Source organism: Fusarium vanettenii (assembly GCF_000151355.1).
Source record: "Fusarium vanettenii 77-13-4 chromosome 4 genomic scaffold NECHAsca_3_chr4_2_0, whole genome shotgun sequence".
Taxonomy (NCBI): domain Eukaryota; kingdom Fungi; phylum Ascomycota; class Sordariomycetes; order Hypocreales; family Nectriaceae; genus Fusarium; species Fusarium vanettenii.
The window spans coordinates 2,850,033-2,873,879 of NW_003315879.1; the positions used below are offsets into that span (position 1 = coordinate 2,850,033).

Genomic DNA, 23,847 nt, shown 5'->3' on the forward strand with positions numbered 1-23,847 from the left:
CGAGATAGAGTCACCCACCGCATTGAAAAGAACACACAGAAATGAACCCTTGCAAGGTGGAAAAAAAGAACCAGCCACATCCTATAGGGCTGTTTCTTCCATCATGAGCAGCTTCTCAAGCCAGGCACGAGACCTTGTCAAGCCGCGTGTTGTCGATAGTGGCATTTCATCTTGGCTTTCTCGTCCTGCTTGCCGTATTGGACTTGTGGTGGACAAAAACATCCCTGAAGGGGATCCTCCTCCAGGGGTCCATGGGCTTGGAATAGCACACAACCACATGCCGAACTGTTTCGGAGTGGCACTGCTCCGGCACTCTGGGGTGCTTCTCTGCAGACTTTCATCACCTTGTGGAGCATTCATCCTCTGTTGAACCTGTTACTGAGCCTCTCTAAGCATGTTGTTGGTCCTGCAGCGTGTTGGTTGCGGCAAGAGTTGCAAGGGGTATTATCGAGTGAGGATAGGAAACCCCAAGGTCATAGCATGATACTAGCGAGGCGCATTTAGGTGGAGATGGGCTTGGAGAATTCGGGACCATATACGTAGTACGGGAGGGGCTGCAAGCAGGGGCCCCTCCCAATGTCTTCAACCTGTGCCTTAACGTCGTGCCACAATCACCAGTGACTGCTTGATTTTGGACTCGATTAGGGCCTAGTTCTCCTCCAGAATGAACGTTCAAAGCTCTGAATCGTCGAATACCCTTGTCAGCTGAACTGCAGCAGCCCTATAGCCTCTCGAGCTGCGGAGTCCGCAGCTTGTTGGGATCGTACACTCTGGGGCGCAGCCTTGCATCATATCCGACTAGGGCAACCAGAGCGACGGTGCCCCATCTCAGCTCCTAGGCTTCCTTATTTCTTCATATCCAAGTGCGGAATTACGGAATTAAGGCCGGTCATGAATCCCGTCTTCGATTATCATATGATGTGTACAACAAGGCAGTTGACCAATTGACCTACCGTTGGACCCCTCGAATTCCATCTTCGAATTCTGTTCTCAACTTCAGATCATGTCTGTGGCGGGCCTTGTTAGTGCCTCGCTAGCGCCCGGTGAAGATCAACGACACCAGGTCTTGGCATGGGTGATACATTAACCCAAGTCAACGGATATAAAGCTGCATATACAGATGCTTCCTTGCTGCAATAACCTCTGGAACAGTCTGTCGACCTTCTCAATACAGCAATTACCTATCTCAAAACACCGACATGCATCAGCCCTACTGAATCGATCTGCCTTGCCGGTGGATTCGGCTCCATCAACGACCAACGGCCCGTGGCCCCCCCAGACGTCATCGCCTCTAATCGATCTCACCATCCAGATCTAAAGCAATCCCCGCCATCCATCTTCCGCTCTGGTTACCCAACTTGGCAATCTTCAGAACACAGTGTCATTCACGGAGTGAGTTGAAACAAGTTTGTATCGCTTTATCGGCAGCCATGAGGATCGACCACTGTCGTGTTGTAGATCACGAGTGCCATTCATCCTTCAAAGCTGAATTCGCTTGCCTAGCCTATGACATGATAACATCTGGCGATCTCAACTAGGCAACATCTTTCAAACAAGTTTTGTATTAAGGAAAAGGCCCGTCGTGATGGTATTCATACAAAGACATAGAAAAAAAAGAGGTTGCCAACATAGACGCCTCTACTCTCAGACAACGGCAAAACACTGTGTCAGAGCAATCCTGACATCGACACACAGCCAACCAAACACAAAAGATGTCGGCCGAGTAAGCCCCAATTCCACCCCTCGGCCTCAATTGAACAAGGTATACCAGGAAACCAGAGCATTCCAACTCTATCCATTCATATGGCCCTCTCTGCGGACACGCCCGTCTCTGGCCAACTCAAATGGAGGGCCAGATCAGGGCGCTTTCGGTTGTCCTCCAGTTGTGAGATTCGTCTCTCCTTTAGTCTCCACCTACAAAGCCAAGACCGATGCCTGTGCATAGGGCTGCAAAAGCCCAGACACTCGCATACACGGCGGCACCTGCGGACTCGACACCGTAAAGGGTCTTGGTCGATGCAAGGAACGTGTTGGTAGCGGCAACAAGGGCAGCGATTGCTGTCCGCCTAACCACCACCTTGGTCTTTGCAGTGTATCCCCAGACGTTCCACCAGACAGTCTCCCCAAGGGACGCAGCGACAGGGTCGAACTCGTCGATCTTGTCGTCCTCCTTTGCCCGAGCTGTCGTCGCGAACGGCGCAAATATGAAGGTGCTCGCCGCAACGCCAAAAAGCAGTGTCACGGGGAGGACAGACGGGTACGAAGCCGTATACGCGGGCTCGAGGGTTGGTACACCAGTGTAATAGACGACCAGGATGCGCGGCAGAATGAAGCGCAGCGAGAGAACCAACACAACGGTGTAGATGCCAGTCGACAAGGCAGTCGTATACAACTGCAGAGGCAAGTCGATGAGCTCGCGATTGGGCAGCCCTGCAGCGGCAGCGGCGGAGGGCGTGTGGACGGTAGAAAGCGGCCGAAGCAGGGAAAAGGGAACGGCCACCGAGGCGATATCGATAGCCAATGCCCACAGGGCCGTCGTAGCGCTGAGGTTATAGAACGTCGACAGAAGAAAGTACTTTACCATGGGTTAGCATCCATCATGAATATCCATCCAGCATCGGGAAAGGTGGGGTAGACTGACGTGAGGACCATGCGACAGCAGATCCAACATGGCAACATCCAGGCCATCCAGCTTGCCGTACCATCCCAGCGCCAGCTCGATCCTGGGACACGGAGTTAGCGAACCGTACCCCGAACTCCATCGCAATCAATCTATTACTCACACTCTCCAGCCCGCGAGGAGGGTGACCTCTCCCCAGGTGTCTTGGCTGCGGCTGATAGCTGCGAGTTGACCACCCGTGAGCTCACCCAACAGACTATACCCGAGACTCGCCATCGCGAAGCTCGTCGCCACCGCGAGCGGGAACTGCGCCTGGTCGGGAATAACCTCGCGAAGATTTCGTGGCGCGACCTGCCTCTGCGACGGAGAGGAGGAAGAGGCCGTGGTTGTCGTCAGCGCCGCCTCATCGCCGGCCTCGTCAGCCTTTCCAGCAGCTCTTCGCAAAGTTGCCGGCATCTCGGAAGCTTTTTCGTCTGTTTAATTCGAAAGAAACGAGGCTGATACGTCGCTGGATTAGCAAGACTGGATTCCCGAGGAAGCCACAAGTGTTGCGACAGAGAGACAAGATGGCGCTGGATCCAATCTTTGTGTGTGTGTGTTTGCGCCGAGGGGTGGGCAGGGCGCTTGTAGCTTCTGGTGGGGAAGATGGGACAGTCAGTGACGTCGAGGAGGTCGCTGGGGAAACACTATTTCAGCAGCTCCTCCCACTGACCCCCACTGTATCGCTTCTTGGTGCTTTACTCTAGTGGGCTAGCTGCTTTTTTTACAACCGACCAAACCAATTTTTCCAAATTCCATACACTTTTTTTCCCTCTTTTTTTCTCCCATCTTTTTTTTCTCTAGAACCAGCCGCTGAACTATCAACTATGAATGATAAAGATTAGAGATCGACTTTTGTTCGGCTTCTCTCACTCTATCATTCTTGCTACTCTCGTCCCACGTGGATCGGGTCTAGCTTGGCTGCTGCTTGTTCTATTGCCCAACCCATTGTGACCTCGTTGTTCATGTCTAGCGGTGCTCTATCACCAACATCATTTTTCGTCATGATCTGACCTGATACCTATTCAATCATTCTCCCAGACCCAACTCTCTCCTCCCGTGGCGTATTCATCGTAAACACGACCGGACACACGGTTTCAAGATTTATTCTTCATTTATTCAGTAGGTATTTATTTATTCGGGCGTCCGCTCGACGCCTCTCCGGATCCTCACTTTAACCTCGTGGCGATGCAATCTCGTCCTTGTCAAGCCCCAGTATGGGCGACAATGCAGAAAAGCCCTCCACTCATTGGTGCTGAAGATCGGCGGCGGAGCTGAACCACCTCATACACGCATCGACATATATCGTGATGCGGAAAAATCACAAACAACGCGCCCGCCCTTCAACGTCATGCAATATTCCAACTCCAGAGTCAATATGCCCGACCCAAGAGATTACTCCGTCCCGTCCAATCCCATTCGTTAACCCGTTAATGATGAATCCAAAATCATTCCTCCATGCGACCGAAAACACCGTCGTCGTCATCTTCGCTGCGACCCCGCGAACGCATTTCGAAATCGTCGTCGTCCATGACCGAATCGCCGCTCTCCTCCATCTTGACGTCCTCGCTGGGTCGTCTCATTTCGCCTCGTGTGAAACTTTCAGGTTGTCGGCTGGGATAGCTGTTGATGAAGCCCGCTGCTGATAGAGGGGTTGCTTGGTCGAGGTACTGCGCCGGCAGCGGAGGGACAGGGGGCGCATCTGCGGGAAGTCCAGCGTTGCGAGACCCATTGTTGCTACCAAAGCTGCAGCTGAGGAGCTCCACCGCCGCAGCTAGGTCCCGATCGTCTTCGCCCGTCGCGTTGCGACCGGATGACGTTGGTCGGTGGTCGTTGCTAGGCTGCCGGTAGTGACCGAATCCTGAGCCAAATGGCGCACTCCCAGCGCCAAACGAAGCCGCCGATGTGGACTGGAAGCTCGTTGCATACCCGCCGTTGCTGCTGTGACGCTTGTTTCTATACGAAGTGCCATTGACATTCAGCCCCTCGGCGTATGGTGGCGGGGTTGTGTCGGCAGAGCTTTGTCGCTCTGCGGGGTCAGAGTACCCCGAAGCCGCAGGTGAAGAAGACCCGGCCTCGCTTTGGAAGTCCTTGGCAGAGTCGGGAGGAGTGGCAGCACTGTCCTTGCTGTTACCGTTCATGGCAACAAGGACAGAGGCAGCCTCAAGCAGCTGGACTTGCTGGTGCTTCGAGATGAGCAGCTTCGAGGTGTAGGACCATTCGGGAGTGTGCTCCCACCTAATCCTAGTCAGCGAGACTGATTCACACACACGCAACGTCACACGCCAAAAGCAGATCTTGTCTTTGCAAAAGACTCGCTGGATTGGGAGCAAGGTCAATGGGGAAGAGGGGTACCAACAAGTGCTTCGTCAAGCAACTGCTGTGCTTGTAGCCCTTGCCGCACTTGTCGCAGCGGACCTCGACCCGGTTGCTCTTCTTGCCCTCCTTGAGAGTCTGACCGTCGCTGGCACGCCTCTGACGAGCCTTCTGGAACTTGGTCGATCCCTCGTCGGCCGAGCCGTCATTCGGATCGTCCTCGATGGCGCTACCATTGAGCTCTCGCTTCGGATCGGACATCGACTTGTGGTTCGGAAGGCTGGCTGGCGGGGAGGGAAGGCTGCCAACGAGTGCCGCCCTGGCAGCGGCGCTCTTGGACATTCGGCGGCCACCGTTAGCGATGGGCACAGCGGCGGACCGGTCACCATCCCGGAGGGCAGCGGCCAAGGCGGAAGTGATGTTGGAGCTCGGGTTCGTAACCGACTTTCGTCGAGTGACTCGGTGGTTTGCGTTGAGGGCACCGGTAAGCAGCGAGTGCGAGGTCGCCCGAGCGTGGGTTTGACGACCGGGCAGGCCAGACGCGGTTGTCGACATGGGGGAGCGGTTCTGAGTCAATGGCCGCGAGGACTGCTGCATTTCCTGGACAGGAAGAAGGAGATCAGCAAATCTGGGCCTTGGTAGGTTGGAAACCATCTGGCAGGTCGTGGGAGGTTCATGGCAGGGTAGGGTCGGGGCAGGGCTCGGGTCGGACCCTCCGAGGATGAGGGCAGCGTACTTTGGATGATGCCATTGCCGACTGTGTGAGATACGCTCGGGATTCGACACGACAGGAGTCGGTCGACCGCGAACTAGGCGTGGAGATTGAAGTTGTAGCTTGCTCTTTGGGCCGGAGGATCGTGGACGGATGATGCTGGAAGGAAGAGAAGTGGTGAGAGGCGAGATGCTGCGAGGAAGTGTAGTAAGTAAAGCGGACGAGAAATAATATTTTGGGAAGAACAACCCAGCGAGGGCGTGTGTGTGGCTGCGGGGGCGTATGTAGCCAGTAGAGGGCGCCTGTACAGTTCAGTACAGTACAGTGCAGTATCCAGGCTAGGTGAATCGAAGGTTTTGCGACTACCGGGACTCAATCAGTGAAAGGGATGATGGTCTGGGCTAGTCCTGCCACTTTACCACTCTCATTCAGTGACCTTGTGCCTTGGAAATCGACCCAGAACCAGCGAGGGGTTCTTTGAGGGAGCCAAGGCCCTGGGCCGGTTCCAACGCCTTCCACCAGGCGCTATGGTGCCGTCGACTCTGTGCTTTGGGGGGAGAAGGGGGGGGAGGGGCGTCTCTAGAGCCCTGGGGCAGCCATTCGATGGCGACAGGTGGAGAGGGAAATGGCGGGTTATTGGTCCGCTGACCCCCTTGTCGAGCATCTGAACAACTGAGTTGCAGCAGGGAAGAAGAGAGCGAGAGGGGAGGGGCTCTGGCGTGGGAGCGACCCAAGGGGGGGCGTGTGAGATGGATGTCCAGTGAGTGCAGGCAGTCAAGAAACAGGCCAGATGGAGAGTCGCAATCGGCCGGCGAACGGGGGCTGAGCGACGGGCTCTGTCCCCTTGCTGACCTGAGCTTCCTGCTGGTGCTGAGGTGAATGGAAGAAAGGACGACAGGTGGGAATAGATCTCTGCCTGTATGCAACGGTTAGCATAAAGAGAACAGAGAGTCTGGCCGATTGCCAACGAACAGAGCCTGTTGATATGCCATGCCGCGATGCATCCAGAGATGGACGTTTCCACCCGGTCTCCCCTCAATCCCCTCCCCGTTGTGCATGCGCAGCAGGGCATGATTGGGTCCCCTCACGGGCTGGCACCGTCCATCGCTAGATAAGGTATAAAAAGGCATTGCCTCTTCGGTTGTGCAGCGGCCAGAAAAAAAAAGTGCAGATGTGCCAGGGTCCTGCCCGCTGCACAACCGTCGCCGGCTCGCCAGGGGAGGGAGACATTGTTCCTGGACCATGGATGGTGCAGCAGTGAGTGTGTGCTCGGGAAGTGCAGTCCCGGACGCGTGGACTGGACGTGGACGGAGAGATGGAAGGGCCATAATTAACGAGCCGAATCAGAAAGAAAAGAAAAATGATGCCTGCTCAGACTCGTGTCGTTCGTTTTCCTGTTGACAATCATCGTCAATGCCTTTGCCATGCCTCAATTCTGGCCTGATCCGTCACCCGACTCGGGCATATCCCATCGTATGCCGCCTCCTTTGCTGGTCTGGTTGAGTGCTTCTCCGTCTTCCCCAACTTCCGAGACGGGCAGAGTGGTCCCGTGGCCCCGACAAGGCCGCCGACGCCGCCAGAGCGCCCCATCGAGATAGGATAGACAGAGAGACAGCAGCCGGAATTTCACACTGGGCGGGGGAGGGTGTCGATGCATGGGATGGGCAAGCTTCCCTGCCAGGTGCGTGCTGAGAGAGAGCCGGGGCGGTTGATTTGGGGCACCCAGTGGGGGCGTCGCTGGATGAAACCAAGCAAAGCCGGGGAATCAGTAAAGTGGAAAAGGAGGGGGGCATTCCAGCTTCAGTATCTGCACTGTGTATGGGTATGTACGAGGAGCTCACGGACGTGGGCTTGATGGCGTCTCCTCCAAGAGAATCGATGAGCGAGCCACAAGACCACCGGCAGCAAATAGTTTCTCGCATCCTGCTGCCATGCCACGAGCGCAGAGGAACTGTCTCAGATTTTGAGTGCCGTACTTGGTTGTCGGGTTCGAGCTTGTTGAATGAATGTTCCGGAGCTGGGCTACCTAACAAGGTTGGTTTCCATTGGTACCTACCGTAGGTTTATGTGGTAAGCCGTTTGTTTCTTCTCCTTGCGTCGGCTAGTGAACTTGATGCGAGCCGGGGCGGTGCGTGTTCCAGCGATCCTGTGATCAGGGATCATATCCTTGACCTGAATAACAGGTGCAACAGCGCCGTCGCTCACCTCGGACTGCGCTGGGTTAGTGCTTCTCATGGCCCTGTTGGCAGTAACGGGCTCCCGTGTCACCGTGACTGAGCCCCCCCACGACAGTTCCGCTGGGTGCGCGGCTTGGTCCAAGAGGCATCACTTCCGGTATCCGCGAGAGTTCTTCAGACAGTCTGGAAGTGGATATCATGGGGCATCTTCCAGGAACAGGCAACCAGTGTTGTCCCAGAAAGGAGAGCCTTGCCTGGGTTGGGAAATCGTCCAGGCGTGACGAGGCTCTAGGATGCGTCTCTTTAGCGGAATGATGTTGCGACATGGCCTCTTGTTAGGGGTCAAGATTTCTTTCGAGCCTGGGGCAGAAAATGGAAAACTGGAGTTGAGAACAGGTGTCTACTTTCTCATGGTGGTTTATGCTTGGTGATGGATATGTTGCTGTCAATTCAATGCCAATGTTAATGTAGTGGTTGTAGGGCTAAGCGCGTAGACGCTGGAGCGCGAAGCGCACCTCAGGCACCTGTGGGCACTCTACCAGCGAACGACACGTCTTGCCGTCGCTGGCAGATCAGCTTGGCTCGGCAAGTCTCTGTCATTTGCCAGCAGCTGTAATTACCATGGATGCCAAACAGATGAAACAATTATGCTTGTAAGACCAGCATCCTGTTTTATCTCGTTATTGCATTTCCCAAGCAGCCCGAGAGCTTCTTGTCTCTTACACCTTACACGTGGTATTGCCCGTGGAGGCCATCCAGGTCCCGCATTGGACGCTTTGTTGGCGCTGGAAGCTTCAAACCTAACCCTTGCCCTGAAAGAGGAACCCTGCCCTGAAAAGTGGCCGGCCTACCGAAGCCCCTTGGTTTTGGCCCTTTTTCTGCTGCCCTTGAGAGCCAAGGTGAGCGAACGAACCCTGATCTGATCTGCTGTCGTGATCTGATAACTCGGTCAAGCTGCTCTGCTGGGCTGACTTGGGCCTGATTATTGACTTTGTTGTGTTTCTGTTGGGCTCGGCCCTGGTCTGAATCGGATAGATGGGGAGGGAATTTTTTTATTCGGCAATTACTGGCTGCTGCTGATCATGGCCGACTCAGAAAAAAAAGTTGAGACCCTTCTTTTCCAACTTTTTTTTTGTTCGTCCCGAGGGGAGTCATGATTGCAACCACTTCGGAACTCCAACACCGAAACACAATATTTACTCAATCCATATATGAGGTTGTATTTAATGTCTTTTGATTGTGTTTATATCATTAACAAGAAGGGCATTTCCTTATCTGTCTTCATTCAGCAAATCTATGCGATAGAATCCTCTTGATCCCGAGTCCAGATACCAAAACCCTCTCACTGACCCTCATGGCCCCGTCCCCAAAGAAAATAAATCGAAAAGGGGTGCTCCTAGCATACGTCTCCCCAGAAAGGCCCAAAGGGCTTAGGTGCATAAGGTCCTTTGCGCTCACATCCCAGGCGTGTGCCGCCCAGGATACTCGCCCAGTGTGGAAAGGTCGTCAGCTGGCCGTGCCACTCACTGCCACCACTTTGGTCGCCGCTGGCGCTGGGCTGCCACCCCGTCGCTGGCCTTGTTTGGATAGAGGGCTTCTGGCACGAAATTTAGCTGCCACCGCAATTTTAACCTTGGAGCACGCCTACCTACTGTAGGAGCAAGCTGCTGGGCTGGGTTGACGGGCGCTGAGCGAGACGCCTGGCTGCTCTGCTAACCTCAATGGTTTGCTCCCAGTGCCAGCAGGGGGCCCAGGTTGGGTGAATTATGGCAAAAGAGGAAGCCCGTTGGTTCATAGGTTGGTCCCTTTGGGAATGTAATGCACTGTGCCCCTCTCTGGCTGGCCACCTCTCTTCCGTATAGAAACCAATGTCCAGGTTCTCACGTAAGGCAAAGCCAGGTTGGTGTGTGTGTGCGGTGCGTGAGGCAACAGGATACCTGAGGAAGCAACTTGAGTGATCCATTCAGAGCGAGTGCCACATCTCGTGTGCTGTGTTGTGCTGTCGACGCCTCCAGCTTCCAGCCTGGTACAGTAATGTACATGGCGCACTGATAACATGGACTTTGAGAATGGATGGATTCTTACGCGGCATTTGACTTACAGCTCGCCTGTATCAACCACTGGAGATGGACAATTCGCCTATCCTTCAGGTTAAGCTATCACCTACCCCTCAAAATGCTAGACAATAAAAGACCTAGCGGGCATCCATCCCGTTTCCTTCTTACCATCCTTGGCGATTGACCGGTCACAAGCTCTCTCACCTGACCTGCACTTTCCAGCTCAATCAGTTGTGTGCCCGGACCTCTTGGTCACATGTATCTCGTTAGGGCATCTTTGGTACGGCGATCGCTGTCTCCTTCCTATCGGATTTACAAGTACGGATCGTGGTGGCAGGAAGGACGGAGAGGTAAGCCCCCGGGGTTGACCCATCTATCAGGTAGTAAATAGATGCAACAGGGCAGACGGCATGAACTCGCCTTGTTCAATATCAAACTCCAAGGGCACAACCCTTCACCTTCATATTCAGCTCACACACGACCTGTCACACCTTGCAGACCAGCGAGACAAGAAGGGCGATTCTAGCCCTCGGGATTTCCATCAGCCGTTCCTGACTATCTCACTCGGGGCACTTCCATGTTGAGATAACGACCCGACGATCTTCTTGTTGAACGCAGGTCGCATCGGGATAATTCTGCCAATAGCGCCATGTCCTCCAATGCCAATATTTCGGCTGTTTGATCTCGACACGTGGAACCAATGATGAGAAAGGCCAGTAGAAGCACAGAAAATTCCCTTATTTTCTTTTCCTTTGTTGCCGTTGTTTCAGGACATTGGAAGGGAGGATTCGAGGCTGGGACGAAATCGACGTCATTGACATGCCGGGTGCCTGGCAGAGGCGCCCCTGTTCTCAGTCAGCCTCTGCCTTGTTTTCATCCTTTACTTTTTTTTGTGCTTCAACTTTTTTTTCTTGCAGGCTTCCAATGACGCAACCCTGACATTCAAATCACCCGGGACTAACTAACAAATCGGCCGCCCAGGCTGGGGTGGGAATAAGATGAATTCTCGTGAAAGAAGGACCCCATCAAGAGATGGAATTCCCAGGACAAGCCCACAACGGCCGCATTGGGGTGCTGCGAGCTTACTGCGATGAGACCAATCAGGTCCGCGTCTGCTTCCTCCACACTCTCTCAATCTCGATCCTCTCTTGATTGAACGAGGCTCACTGCCGCGCAAGTCTGCCGATGATGCGCCGGGGCTATTCTTCAGACAGTGAGACATTCCGCCCAGAAAGGCGACAATGGCCGTGCAATGGTCTGAGGCGCTTCTTTTCCCTCACTCTGATTCTGCAACCCTGGATTTCTCGCATCACCGAACGCATGCAGTGGGCTCACGGCCGGCGATCCGGGGTGCGCCGCCTCCGCGCTGGGATCCTGATAACACCGACACCAAAAAAAGCCGCCGCTTCCAAGGCCCGCAGCCCGCTAGGGGCACTCTGCCTCTTCGAGTATGGCTTCGACCCGAGAGACCTAGCCGGGTGAATGACAGTTGGGGCCGGGTGGATGCTCTGCTGGGTGGCTTCTCTGACGAGAGGAGACACGAAGCCCTCTCTGGAGTCCATCACGCACCCCCCAGAGCAGGAGGAGAGGACCAGGACCCAGATATTCTGGCGCCAACAGAAGGCCCAATGCCCCTCTACTGTGCTGGAATTGTCGGTGATGGTCCCGGAGAATGGGGCAATCGCAATCAGGGCAGCATTTTAACAATGAGTTGGCGTGCTGTGCCTGTCGTAAAAGTGGATGAGCCGATGAGTCGGCGCTGGGTGACTCAATCGTCAAGTCATGGTGAGCAAACACCGGCCGACAATGGCCCAGGTCCGCCTGAGCCGGCCGGTGTCTCGCTCGCCCACGGACCTCATCGGATTGCGGCGGTCAAAGAGGAAGGGACAGCTGGCTTTTCTGGTCCGTACATGCGTATCACCGGCAATTGCATTATACCGCGCACAGCTTGACGGCAGGACGGCATTCAGGCCGATGGTTCCGTCTCCGCCAGCCGCCATTTGTGTCTCGTCTCGTTCTCACGAAGGCCCCCGCTTTACAGAATTACCCCTCTATATCACGAAGCTCGCCCGTCTCGCAGGTGCCGATACGCACAGTGGCAGTAACGCTGTTTCACACATCCCGCGAAGAGCATAGGCACAGGGGTGTGATTGACTGTCGCAGCAAGGATCACGGTGGGAGAAGAATGCCTCAACTTGATGACAAGGCCAGACTGCATGTCTCAACGTGTTGAATTCGCTCGAAAGTCGGCTTGTGAAAAAGTTGAAGAGACGAACAGCCCGCTTCAATGGCCAAGTGAGGGGAAATTTCAACAGACGGAAATGAGCATATGATAAGGACATGTTACTGCGCATCTGTTGCCGTACCTGCATGAGAACAAGACTGCCTATTCTTGTTCCACGTGGAGTCATTTCATTGTTCCTCGGAAGAGTTCTCTCATTCGGCCTAGACGGCAAGGGATCCAAGGCTTTGTGGTCTCAATAAACTATCAGAACCGAGAGTCAAAAGGTTGATACTCCCAGTGCTGTGGTCTGGGCTGTAGGCTCCCGAGATCAGCAGCGCTTGTCGGCTCAAACGATTTAGAAGACGGGACGAAGGAATGCTTGCTTGTGTGTTGGAGGGGACCCTGACGCAGCGACGAGCCCGCAGCGGGTACCCGAATGCCATCCATGATCGGAGGCTATCGACGGAACCTGGCAGCTTGTGAGTGGCTTATCTATGAAGAGTGCTGATCACGGGCTAGCGTGCCATTGATATCATGAAGGCAGTTCTGGCGGCAGATCGAATTTTCCCTGGGGCAGCATTCGTAGGGCTTTCAAGTCTTGCCTAGATGTCAACTTAAAGACATTCTGGAATCTGAAAGACCGAGGCCCGACGTCGGTGTAGCAACCAGCCACCAAGTTCCTGCGATCCGGGACAAGCACCCCGAGGTTACTCAACAGCGGGACGGACAGGTTCGAGCCAACTGCTAAAGAAACAGGGTTCAATACAGGAATCGAATCTATGGTGCGATTTGCTCCAGCTCAAGGCCTCGCCCGGTGCCACAGAAGTTGGGGGACAACAAACTCTGTGCTTTCGAGGTCCAAGCCTTCATACCATGGATAATGAATGCCGATCACCTCACCAAGGTTACCGACCCCAGCCTTGATCTCTCGACAGACGGCTCAGTCCAGGCCAATTTCTCACAACCAGGCGTGATCAGTCCAAACTTCTCCACGCCTGAGCTGCTCTGCTGTGACTTGCATGGCAGGAGGCGACATGGAGTCCCAGCGAGATCTACGCGGTTCAGCCTAGTCATGTACCCCGGATTGAGCACCCACTGGCCTGGCCTGTCCTGTGCTGTTCTGGCGGCGCTGTCCTGGTGTGGCTACGGTACGGCCAAGATTGGCGGGCGCTGGCTTTCCCATGTCCAAATCCGTTGACACACGGAAAAGGACTCGAGATAGCATCTGTCACAGCAATCTCGACACGGCTGAGGCAGAGACATTTTACCTTGGTCGGACACAAGGATCCCCCACGCACCCAGTGGCGTCACCAGTGACGACTCCTTAAAAAGTCGCATTGTGTAGAATGTGTCAGAGAAAACGAAGTTTATCTTTTTTCCTTCTCGCATCTAAAATTCATTAAGCCTTGATGCTTGTTACGACGACTCACTTCATCATCCACCTCACCGTATCCACATCTACGTCAGTATCGTAAACACCTCAATTATGGCTCCCGAACACGATGTATATCGCAGAGTTGGCCGAGGAGGTGCAGGAAACTATTATCCTTCGACTGAAGTTGACGAAGCTGCTAGGGTAAGCTGCAGTCTTTGATTTGTGTGACTCTTATAAATATCGCCATCATCGAGATTCTCATTTCACCCAACTTACACGTATTCCTTCAGGACCTTGAGGCTCAGGATCTCGCCACAAACCCTGCGCCTCCTCCGGACCGCAAGACGGCCCACCTCCCCGCGCGAGCCGGCCGCGGCGGTGCCGGAAACTATGTTGACCCGGCGGATCTGCCGGATGCGCGGGAGCAGGAGGAGATGGCGGACAAGACGGCCGCGGCCGTGAGCGCGAGCCTCAAGCGAAATAGCCAGCACATCCGCGGGGGCCTTGCGGGTCGTGGAGGAGCCGGTAACTGGAAGACTGAGGAGGAGCAGGAGCATCATCAGAAGACCAAGGGTGAGGAGCTGGAGAAGAAGGTCAAGGAGGCTGTTGAGAAGGGGCTCAAGATGCCCGACAGGGTCCATCACAGCACTGACAAGTATGATGATGAGGCTTGAAGAGATGTGATGTTGGCTTCGGATCGAGAGATGATACCCGTTGAGGGAGAGAGATGGTTAAATTGAAGATTTCATTGATAGATGTACTCACAATATAAAGACCTCACAATGCCTACAAAGTTCTTGCTCATCCTTAATATCGATGCTATGAGATTCCAACCAGTCCATCTTATAACTCCTGCAGTTTGTTCATACGCATGTATCCCACGGCCCTGTCTTTACCCTACGAAACCTATCATCACATCTACAGTCTACCAGATACCCTTGGGAATATCAACCTCACGCACCAACTCCAGAACTGCCGCCGTGAGCTCATCCAGGCTCGTCGCCTCCTCCCCCTTGGCTGGCATCTCAAACAGGTCATAGTCAGGGTCACACTCGGAACCAGCCGGTGGGAGGGTGCCGTCCTGGAAGTACTTGCGGATGTATTGGACGGTGCAGGTCGACGGTGCGGCGAGTGAGCAGTGCTAAATAAATTGATTTAGTAAGCGGCGAAGGGAAGGAGATGGACCAAGGACTAACCCCGTATGAGTTTTGCCTGAGGACGACTGAGCTGGGGAACCTGGCCGAGTTGTTGAAGGCGCTCTGCAGGGGCGTCACGTTGTCGGCCATGTTTCCAATGAATAGGATAGGATGAGCAGTGTCTTTCTTGATATCCTCTGCTCAAGGTTGTTAATAGGGTTCTTGGTTCGAAAAGAGTTCTACTTACTCTCTGAGAAGCGCCACTTGGGCCTTGTCTTTCTCCCCACGCAGGAGAGATGGAAGTTGATGTTGAAGGCACCCGCCCAACGACTGATGCTCTTGACTCGTTTGAGATAAGCCTCGAATTCTTCTGGTGTCTTTTCGACGGCTGCGGCATCGAGACACATGATGGTTGGGAAGGCATCCAGTTCCATGGCTGTCTCCAGGGGACTTGTAGAAGGAGTGTCACCCAGGGAGCACATCTTGCTAGACTCGAGTGCACCGCCACCACTCGCCATCAACATATCGTAAAAAGGTCCACCGTCACCTCCCTCAAGTGAGGCATAGATCTTGGCCAATTGAGGAAATTTGACGAGCGGCGAGTAGATACATCGCTGCGTAAGTCGCTGAACATCCGAGTAGGTGACCAATCGCGGTAGGTCTGGTCCCGAAGGGTGAGACCACGCGGGGATGAGAACGGGAGAAGCCTTGAGACTTTCAAGGAGGTTGATCCGGCGCTGCTGGACTGCCTTTGGCGTTTCGGCGTAAAAGGCGCATGCTTCGGGGCCGACTTTGTGACAGGCCTTGTCAAAGGCGTCAAAGATTGCGTCGGCATCGGACATGAATTTGCTGTGGTCTAGGTTGAACCAGTCGTGATACTCGACGTTTCCTAGGGAATCGTCAGTGAATGAGACAAACAATGTCAGGTAAAGACTCACCATCGCTGACTAGTCTCTCAACACGCTCAGGAAACAATCCAGCAAAAACACCTCCAAGAATAGTACCATAGCTAAACCCCCAGTATCGCAGCTTCTCATGGCCGGTCTTGTCGAGGATCTCGAGCATATCCCTTGCAATAGATGCGGTTCCGAGGTGGGCATTGATACCCGTCTCCTCCATAGCGATCTCGCAGGCACCAGAGTATGCCGAAGCACGGGCGTAGGCATCGTATATGAGGCCTGGGCGCTCGTCGACGATGGGTGTTTCCTGGAGAGTCCAGAGGTTTCGCCTTTGGGCTGAGCCCCAGCATTCTACGCGAGGTGTAGAGACGCCGACTAAACTCAAGTTAGACAAGTTATACTCTTAAATAAGTTGATAGCTTACCTCCTCGAGGGTCGAAGCTGATAATATCCTAGAATTGTCAGTCTACTGTCTTGACTTCACTACGAAAGAGACTTGCATGGTTATCGCCCACAATCTTTTGCAGGAGAGGACCAGACTTCTTGACGAAGCTCACTCCAGAGCCGCCAGGACCCTTGTTTAAACGTCAACATGGATAACAAATACTGGAGTAAAAAGACCTACACCGGGGTTGACAAAGACTGGAGAAACAGGGTTGTCTTTGGACTTTGCTGGTAACTTGATGACACCAACTACGACACGCTGCTTGTCTGAAGGGTCGAGCCAATCCATAGGGACCTTAGATATCCATTAGTATGTAGTTGAACTGATGTGGGGATGGGTATCCCAACTCACATCGAGTCTGGCACACTCAAATTTGGTATAACATGTCTCCCACTTGAGATCTTGGCTAGGCTCTAGCTATACCCAGTAGTCAGAACATATGGTCAATCCTGAGAAACAAAACTCATACGTCGTTCCAGCTCCATGGCTCCGGCTCAGACTCATGGCCAATCTCATCCAATCTCGACTCAGGACGACGATGAAAAAAGGCGATCAGCGCAGTAGCTGCTAAAAGAGCCAAGACGGTAGCAAAAGTTGACCGCTGTCGTCGTCTAGGACGTTCTCGAAGCAGAGGCCTTGCCTCGGCAGCTACCTTTTCATCCATGGAAAACCCGGGCTGGAGGATTATCTAGGGAGGATTCAAAATTGAGAAGACGAGAAAGGAAAAAGCAATTAGCCGCCGTGAGCTGGTTGCTTTGTATTGTATGTCTAGGCGTTTCAACAAAGTCACCAAACCAACAACACCACGAAAGACCATGAAGTGTAGCAAAGTGATGGAGGATAAAGAAGAAGGAAGAAATGCAGGGCTTCCTATCGTTACAGAGTCATGTCCCAGTGGTTCACCCTGGTAAGACATGCAGCCAAAACGCAGACCGGGAACTGATAAGCCTGCCTGCCAGCTTTTAGCCCGCACACACCCAAGAGAGGCAAGTCAGGGCGCAAATCCGCGGCTTTCGTCCTATCATGATGGAGGGGAATCTAATTGGGAGACGACGGCGTGCGTGCGACTGACACAAAAGGGCCAACAAGTCATGGGGTTCGTGGTGTGTGTCATGGGATCCCGTCAAGCTTCTTGATGAACGCTGGCCATCACGTCCTTTACACACCCTTTCCCCGCATTATCCGACATTCTCGTAGTGCAAAAAACACGAAACATTGGTCTAGGGGTCCATAGATACCGGAGGGAAGTGAAAAACGGCCGCCTTTTGATTCACTGTCCAATCATGATGAATCACACTCCTGAGCTCCGTCTTTGACCGTGCCGCTCACCTAATCGATAGGCACCGGTAGAATATTAATCCGTAACCCTCCGGTCCGCGCCGGCAAGGTTCTGGAAAACTTCAGTTTCCCCGATTTGCCGCCCCAAGTTCGGCATCTCTCCAAACCCACTCATCGTTGTCATTCAAACCTCGAATTTCTTAATACCAAGATGGCTTCTGTTATGGCTATTGGTGCCGGCGCTGCCGTTGCAGCCTTTCTCGTACGCTCAAGCCACCAAAGTCCAAACAATCCCAGTCGCTAACTTGCTCTTTAACAGGGCCGAGCCGGTCTCGTCGCATGGCGACGTTCGCGCGGAGGAGTTGGAGCCATGGGCAAGGCTTTCTACAAGGGTGGTTTCGAGCCCAAGATGAACAAGAAGGAGGCTTCTCTCATCCTCTCCCTCAAGTATGTCCTCCTCCATGGCCAATGACAAAAACCTCTCCCGACTAACACTTCTGAAGCGAGCGCAGCATCACCAAGGACAAGGTCCGCAAGGCTCACCGAAAGCTCATGCTTCTCAACCACCCCGATCGAGGCGGAAGTCCCTATCTCGCTACAAAGGTCAACGAGGCCAAGGAATTTTTGGACAAGAATAGCTGATCCCGCATCATGCTGTCATGACACCGAAAAGAAACCGATTCAAGTCCCCGGCATTCGGACTTTGCACCCTCCTCACTCTCAGCGTGTGAGCCTGACGAAGAAAAAGAACAATCGACGACTGGAGTACCGACGTGGCTGTGTCGCTGCGTGTGTATAATGTACACTACTTGTTTCCATAGCGAAGGCGTTTGTTGGTTTATGGGGAGGCTCCTTAAAGCCAGGGCAGGACAGGGTGATGGGATGAGCACGTCGTTGAGCTATCTAGACTAGACGCTGTACGAATACAGGGCACCAATGGCATATTCTCTTCTCAAAATCTTGGCTATTTCCTCTCCTAGCTTTGGTCTTGCCAAGTTACATCAGACCAATTCCTTCACTCAACCTGGTTCATGTCACTCTTCTCCTCCTCGCTCTTAGTCCCCTCAATAGCGATGCCGATCATGGCGCAGAGTGTGTAGTAGGCATCGTTGCCTGCGTTGTGGAGGTTCTGGCTTGCGATTCCCAGTTCCAAGAGGACGCTGCCGAGACCTCGTCCGTTGTTCGAGTTGGTCCAGGATTGGTGGATATCCTTGGTGTCAACCGGGGGGTAAGCGTTTGTGACAGCCTCAATGTCGATGCCGAGGCTCTTAAGATACTTGATATCTTGATTGATGTCGTGGCCCACGATGGCAATGTTTCGCGAGTCCTTCAAGTACGGGTTCACAATGGCCAAGATGGCATCCTTAGTTCTCGCCTTGGTCGGGAACGTACTTTTGCTAGAAATAGTCAGTCGCAAGTCTTGGGTCATGGGATGAACAACTAACCCAAAGTTAAAGGCATTAGGACAGCCCTTGACGTAGCGATAGTTTCTCAAACCTGCATACTCCTTGATTCGGAGATGGTGGCATTTGATCTTGGGCCACCACCCGCGCCCACATTCGCCAGCGGCGATTCCTTGAATGTCTCGTGTGTCGAGAATCGCAAAGCCGATCTCGGAGACTGGGTTCGGTGGTCGTTCGATCGCCTCAACATCGACACAGATGAAGACGACATCGTGACCCTCAGGGTTCCCCACGAGACCCAGGTACTCTTGCGTGTGCTTCAGCATCAGGTCCCGGTTCCTTTTGTTAAAGAGAGCCTTGAACGAGTTGCGCTGTTTCGGGATGAAGCCAGTCTTGACGAGCTTCAGCTTGTCCCGCCACTCAGCCCGCCGCCCCTTCTCAGCTGTTTCGTAGAGATTAACATCGTCGTCATTGATGGTGGGCCATGGTCGAATGTCGAGCGAGGTTTCGTCCTCGGATCGTCTGAGATATCGTGGGCGCGGTGTGTCTGGGTCGTTGAACCGCATGTAAAACCTTTCCGTGTTCACACCCAGGGGAATCTTGAGCGAAATCCCCAGTTCAAGGTTGATGTCGTCGAGGAAATCTTGGAACTGGGCCGTTGGAACCAAGAGGCATGGATCTCTTGTTGGTTCATCTGGGTCATGGAGGTAGAAGCTGAAATGGTCAGCACAAGGCCCAGTCTCTGGAAGGGCCACTCACAAGTCCCAAACTCGATCCGCCAAAGGTTGGGCAAAGAATGGCTTTGCCTGTATGCAAGTCAGTTGGCGGAGTGAAAATAGGGCCTTGCATACACACCTTAGGTCGGTTCATCTTGCCAATGAAGCGCTCCGGGTACGTGAGAACAATCTTGAACGGACAGAATTCAAAAGCCGGGTCGTCAACGGTCTCTCCGATTTGAAAACCGGAGCAGTCGAATGCCTCGTTCTTCATCTTCTCTCTAGCAAGATCTTCCGCGACAGAGGTGGTGTGGTCTCGATCTTGACCAGTCGATGGGCGATGGTTGGACCAGTCGTCGTCCAAGACGCAGCGATCATTGCCCGATTCTACCTGAGAGACGTCCTCTTCCTTTTCAGCATCCTTCTTTCTTTCGACCATCTTTACCTCTTGACCAAGGACTAGTCGAAGCTTCTGGAGGCGCCCTTCAAGGTCCGCCATGGCGATGCTTGCACCCGTAGAAATATGCTGCTATTCGAGCGCAAGAATGAAAGAGACGAAAAAAGAGAAATAATGACGATGAAGAAAGAAAAATTACTGGGCTTGAATTAGGCCTTTGTGATGAAATATTCACCGGGCCACAAAGATGCCTGAGGCGGGTCGAGAGAGGGAGGGTTCAGGTGAGAAGGTGCAGCACGCGCCGTTTTTGAGGGGAAGGATGAAGGAGGAAAGGTGAGGCTGATTGATGAGTCTGAGAGCGTGACAGGAGAGGGAGGGAGCACAGAGAAAAGGCTTGAATCTGCCTCATTCGTCTAAAACACGCTTCACGGCATGATTCGCTGCCGTAGGGAAGCTGAAAATAGTCTAATCATTCCGTTTGCTGTGTTTGTGCTGCAAGAGCCCGATATCAGCGTGTAAAACAGGCTTGACCAGCATCGTTTGTTTGCATGCGCACCAAGCGCCAAGAGCTTTTATTTACACCTAATATACAAGACCGCCAAAGCCATGGATCCATACCATGACAAAATACGTACAATACATCACGAGTCTACTTTGACTTGTAAAACTGTAACACGGTTAGCATGTATTCAAGAAAACGTAGTGACCAGAAACTCACCTCATCTGCCTCCTCTGGGGACACAGTCGATACTTCTGACTGCTTCTTGTCAATCAGTCCCATCCGTGACCACCGCACCTTGAACCAAAAGTCTCTCCTGTCTCCTCCAAGATCGCCTGATAGCAGCTGCTTTTTCATGTCCCGTACAAAGGTGTTGTACAGCCCAGGCTCTTCCAGGTTGGTCAGCTCTTCCCGCATAACGCCCAAACACTCCATGGCGCGTGCGTATTTGGCATCCCCAAAACTCTCGGTAATAAATGTCGTGATAATTGCCCCCATTTGCTTCGCTGCCTCTTCGATTTGGGCAACCTCCTCGGTAGCAGCCAGCATTTGTTTAAACTCAGGGACTGCGTTGTCTGGGTTAATCTCCTCCTTCCTTTCCTCCTCCCCGAGGAGGGCATCCACGTCGAGACCAGAAATGGGCTTGACCGCCTCTCTGCCTCGCTTGCCCTTGACCTTGGGCGGAACTGTGGCATGGTTAGACACGAGCTATAAGCATTGTCGGCGAGACGAACCTTTCTTGACATCTGCCACCTCCACAAGCGAATCAATCTTGCTCTGGACCTTTTCAATCAAGTCCTCAGGCGGCGAAGCGAATCGCAGCAGGATCGACGGGGTATCGGGAATGGGCTTTTCGGGGTATACTGCCCGGGATTTCACGGCGTGGTTGATCCGATGAATTGTTGGGTTAAACGTGTCGTCGATAGGCGCGAACTCAGCGGGTTCACTACTCGAGTTAGTTGATGCCATAGTTCAGGAGACATTGACCTTACCCCTCATCGTCGATGCCATATGTCGATAAGTCCATTGCATCGACATAGTCGCTCATGGCATCATTGAGCTCGTCCGTCGGAAGGAAGCGGTGCTTTGTGATGGTTTGGCCGCTAACCGTGATGACCCGATCCAAAGGCGGGAACTGGTAACTTCGAATGTCTTCGGCAAACGGCAGTGGGATGTCGTACAAACACTCCATGTCTGGCTCCACGCCAGGCGCCACCAATACCAGCTGCGGGTCTTTGCCATCTTTAGGCACGATTCTGGCGATTCCATACGACTCGAGTTCCGAGAGTGCCCAGACCAGAGAGGAGAAAGCGAGTGCTGACTTTGCATCAAACTTGCTGGCTACTGTCACGCAGACCTCGCCCAGGTTGAGAAAAGGTTCATACTAGAAGAGTCAATAACACGATAACCAAAGGTGTCGTAGAATTTCACCTTTGAGCAAGGGATGAATCCAACAATTGAGAAGCTCTTTTGTGTTTCGATCTTGGTGATGTTGTGCTCCGACTCGCTGATATGCACAGCAGTCCGGCCATACTCGAAACCCTTGGCAAGGTCCTCGAACTCTACGTCTCGCTTGCCACCAGGGGCATCAGGATCGTTGACCTTGTACGATCGAGCTTGCCTGACCGCGGAAAATTCAACGCCCTCCATCTCGTCTCCCTCTACGGCCTGGGTAGACTCGGATCCCGTACCTTCAGACTTGACGACCACAGTGCTTGCTGTCAAGGGTCGCGCGAGATGGGTCTTGAAGTATCTCTCGACATTGATTTTCATCGCAGAAGGGAACCTCTCAGGATCACCGAGAGTAAGAGTGCCATCGTATGTCTTGTATGGCTTCACCGACTTGATTCTAGGGGTATCAAGCTCATCAATGGCCTCTGCGATTGTCGCGAAGACACCGTTCTGGCAATCATCGACGAGTAACTTGAGGGATTTCTCGTTCTCTTCCTACATATCCGTGAGTGATATGCTTGATGAAGTGTGAATAATATCCTGACCTTGGTATTGGGCTTGTCCTCTTCCTTGAAGCCATAGTCAGGATTATCAAAATCCACGCCCCTACCATTCTGTTAGTGGTGACATGGTGAAATGGTAAGTTTACTCACAGAACAGTCAGTTGGATATTTGAGTCGTTCATTTTCTTAGAGATGTCGCTCAAGCCGTCTGCGTCCATTGGGCCCTGACCGTCGGTGATCAAGATAATCTTGCGATTCCACTTGAGTTTCTTGGTGAATGTGTCCATCATGTCAACAGCGACAACGATGGCTGAAATGGCATCTCCCGACCACGTCTCGCTTGGCTTGATGACAGACTGCAAGTTCCTCAGAGATGACATGGACATCGGTCCCAGCTCTTGCAGCACGGCAATGTTCTCATAGCCGTCGTCATCTTGCAGCTTATTGTCGGTCTCGTCAGTCCTGAAGGCGACAACACCAACACACAACGTCTTGCGACTGGCGGCGACGATGTCGGTAATTTTGTCCCACACATATCGCATACTCCAGTCGAGATCTGATTCAGATCGCCCACTGTGAGTCTGGGCCATGGTGGACCCAAGGTCCAGGATGAAGATGGTGGCTTCCTTCTCCGCCATGGTGGATGAGATCAACAAAGACGAGGTATGAAGGTATCAAAAGAGGGGTTGAAGTTGGAGCTTGAGTCTTCACGGGCTGTTTCGCTCTTTTAAACAATTATCAATGGTGAGCGCCTTCTCATGGTGAATCCCGGTCTTGGATTAGGCAGAAGGGGCCATGAGCTGAAGCTGTAAGATGAGACGCTCCCCACAAACGCGTCTAGGTCACGCTATCACGTGATTATGCTCTACCATCTACGTAGGTACTTCTAGCGCAACACCTCAAACTTCAATTGTGTGTCTCGTTCCCCGGTTTCAAGGCACCATGCATGCTGCTGCATTGCGGGACCTCTTTCCGGGCGTTGTCCAATAACACCGACCATACCAAACGTGAATTCTGGCAATAGCCCCAGTCAGCCTACTATGACTTGGCATCCCCCCTTTGCGAGCGCGAATTCTGGCTTGGCCAATCAGCACAACTAGAGAATCCTCTGAAGGCTTGAAGATGTGCATGCGGCCTCATTGCCAGACGAGACCAATCAGGGCAGACAGGCTCAGAGAGAGCAGTCCAGGTCATGCGTGTGCGTCGGGTTGGAACAAGGTTGAAAGTGCATTTGAACCATCTTGGCGTAACGGATTTCATGTATATAAAGGCTCCCCATTGCCTCTTCTTCTAGGTTTATCTCCTCCATTGATTTATCCATCCACCCATTCATTCGTTCATCCGTTCATCCATTCCACTATCAACATCGCCGGCAATCGGCAGTGCCAACTAATGCCTCCCGCAACCAGGATACCTTTACCCCTCTGGGAGAGGGAAAAGGAGCACATACGTGTGCTATACCTCGACCAAGACAAGACACTCGACGAACTTGTCGAGTGCATGGTTGAAGAGTATAGCTTCTATGCTACGTATAACCCCCTCCTCAAGTCTAGCCCCAGACGCTTTCTCAAGTAGCTCGCTAATACTCGAGTAGGAGAG

General features: G+C 53.2%; 7 protein-coding genes across 7 annotated transcripts; 2 read left to right on the forward strand and 5 right to left on the reverse strand.

The window, feature by feature from the left end:
* Positions 1-1,903: 1,903 nt before the first annotated feature.
* On the reverse strand, positions 1,904-3,076 carry NECHADRAFT_79376 (uncharacterized protein; the record flags this gene model as incomplete). Its single annotated transcript, XM_003052279.1, has 3 exons — positions 1,904-2,575; positions 2,642-2,723; positions 2,784-3,076. The coding sequence occupies 3 exons, from the start codon at positions 3,074-3,076 to the stop codon at positions 1,904-1,906; spliced, it is 1,047 nt and encodes a 348-aa protein (XP_003052325.1).
* A 1,031-nt stretch (positions 3,077-4,107) lies between these two features.
* Positions 4,108-5,530, reverse strand: NECHADRAFT_79377 (uncharacterized protein; the record flags this gene model as incomplete). The annotated part of the gene is made up of 2 exons (XM_003052280.1): positions 4,108-4,897; positions 4,932-5,530. The coding sequence occupies 2 exons, from the start codon at positions 5,528-5,530 to the stop codon at positions 4,108-4,110; spliced, it is 1,389 nt and encodes a 462-aa protein (XP_003052326.1).
* An 8,044-nt stretch (positions 5,531-13,574) lies between these two features.
* Positions 13,575-14,323, forward strand: NECHADRAFT_102584 (uncharacterized protein). Its single transcript, XM_003051818.1, has 2 exons — positions 13,575-13,721; positions 13,811-14,323. Exons 1-2 carry the CDS (start codon positions 13,632-13,634, stop codon positions 14,192-14,194), a joined length of 474 nt encoding a protein of 157 aa, XP_003051864.1. The 5' UTR covers positions 13,575-13,631; the 3' UTR covers positions 14,195-14,323.
* A 122-nt stretch (positions 14,324-14,445) lies between these two features.
* Positions 14,446-17,025, reverse strand: NECHADRAFT_100212 (uncharacterized protein; the record flags this gene model as incomplete). Its single annotated transcript, XM_003052281.1, has 9 exons — positions 14,446-14,661; positions 14,717-14,853; positions 14,904-15,545; positions 15,595-15,930; positions 15,980-16,007; positions 16,181-16,294; positions 16,352-16,417; positions 16,470-16,688; positions 16,978-17,025. 9 exons carry the CDS (start codon positions 17,023-17,025, stop codon positions 14,446-14,448), a joined length of 1,806 nt encoding a protein of 601 aa, XP_003052327.1.
* Positions 17,026-17,489: 464 nt separating this feature from the next.
* Positions 17,490-17,920, forward strand: NECHADRAFT_79380 (uncharacterized protein; the record flags this gene model as incomplete). The annotated part of the gene is made up of 3 exons (XM_003051819.1): positions 17,490-17,540; positions 17,598-17,725; positions 17,791-17,920. The coding sequence occupies 3 exons, from the start codon at positions 17,490-17,492 to the stop codon at positions 17,918-17,920; spliced, it is 309 nt and encodes a 102-aa protein (XP_003051865.1).
* Positions 17,921-18,293: 373 nt separating this feature from the next.
* On the reverse strand, positions 18,294-19,836 carry NECHADRAFT_79381 (uncharacterized protein; the record flags this gene model as incomplete). The annotated part of the gene is made up of 4 exons (XM_003052282.1): positions 18,294-18,675; positions 18,724-19,395; positions 19,441-19,487; positions 19,537-19,836. The coding sequence occupies 4 exons, from the start codon at positions 19,834-19,836 to the stop codon at positions 18,294-18,296; spliced, it is 1,401 nt and encodes a 466-aa protein (XP_003052328.1).
* A 607-nt stretch (positions 19,837-20,443) lies between these two features.
* On the reverse strand, positions 20,444-22,886 carry NECHADRAFT_68667 (uncharacterized protein; the record flags this gene model as incomplete). Its single annotated transcript, XM_003052283.1, has 6 exons — positions 20,444-20,859; positions 21,028-21,239; positions 21,286-21,677; positions 21,725-22,240; positions 22,291-22,351; positions 22,399-22,886. The coding sequence occupies 6 exons, from the start codon at positions 22,884-22,886 to the stop codon at positions 20,444-20,446; spliced, it is 2,085 nt and encodes a 694-aa protein (XP_003052329.1).
* Between the last annotated feature and the right edge of the window lie 961 nt (positions 22,887-23,847).

What these genes read in the sequence shown, in the direction of transcription:
- NECHADRAFT_102584 (XM_003051818.1), top strand. Translation starts at nt 13,632, where the DNA reads ATGGCTCCCGAACACGATGTATATCGCAGAGTTGGCCGAGGAGGTGCA. An exon ending in AAGTTGACGAAGCTGCTAGG is followed by an intron (nt 13,722 to 13,810) that starts GTAAGCTGCAGT and finishes GTATTCCTTCAG; the next exon opens with GACCTTGAGGCTCAGGATCT.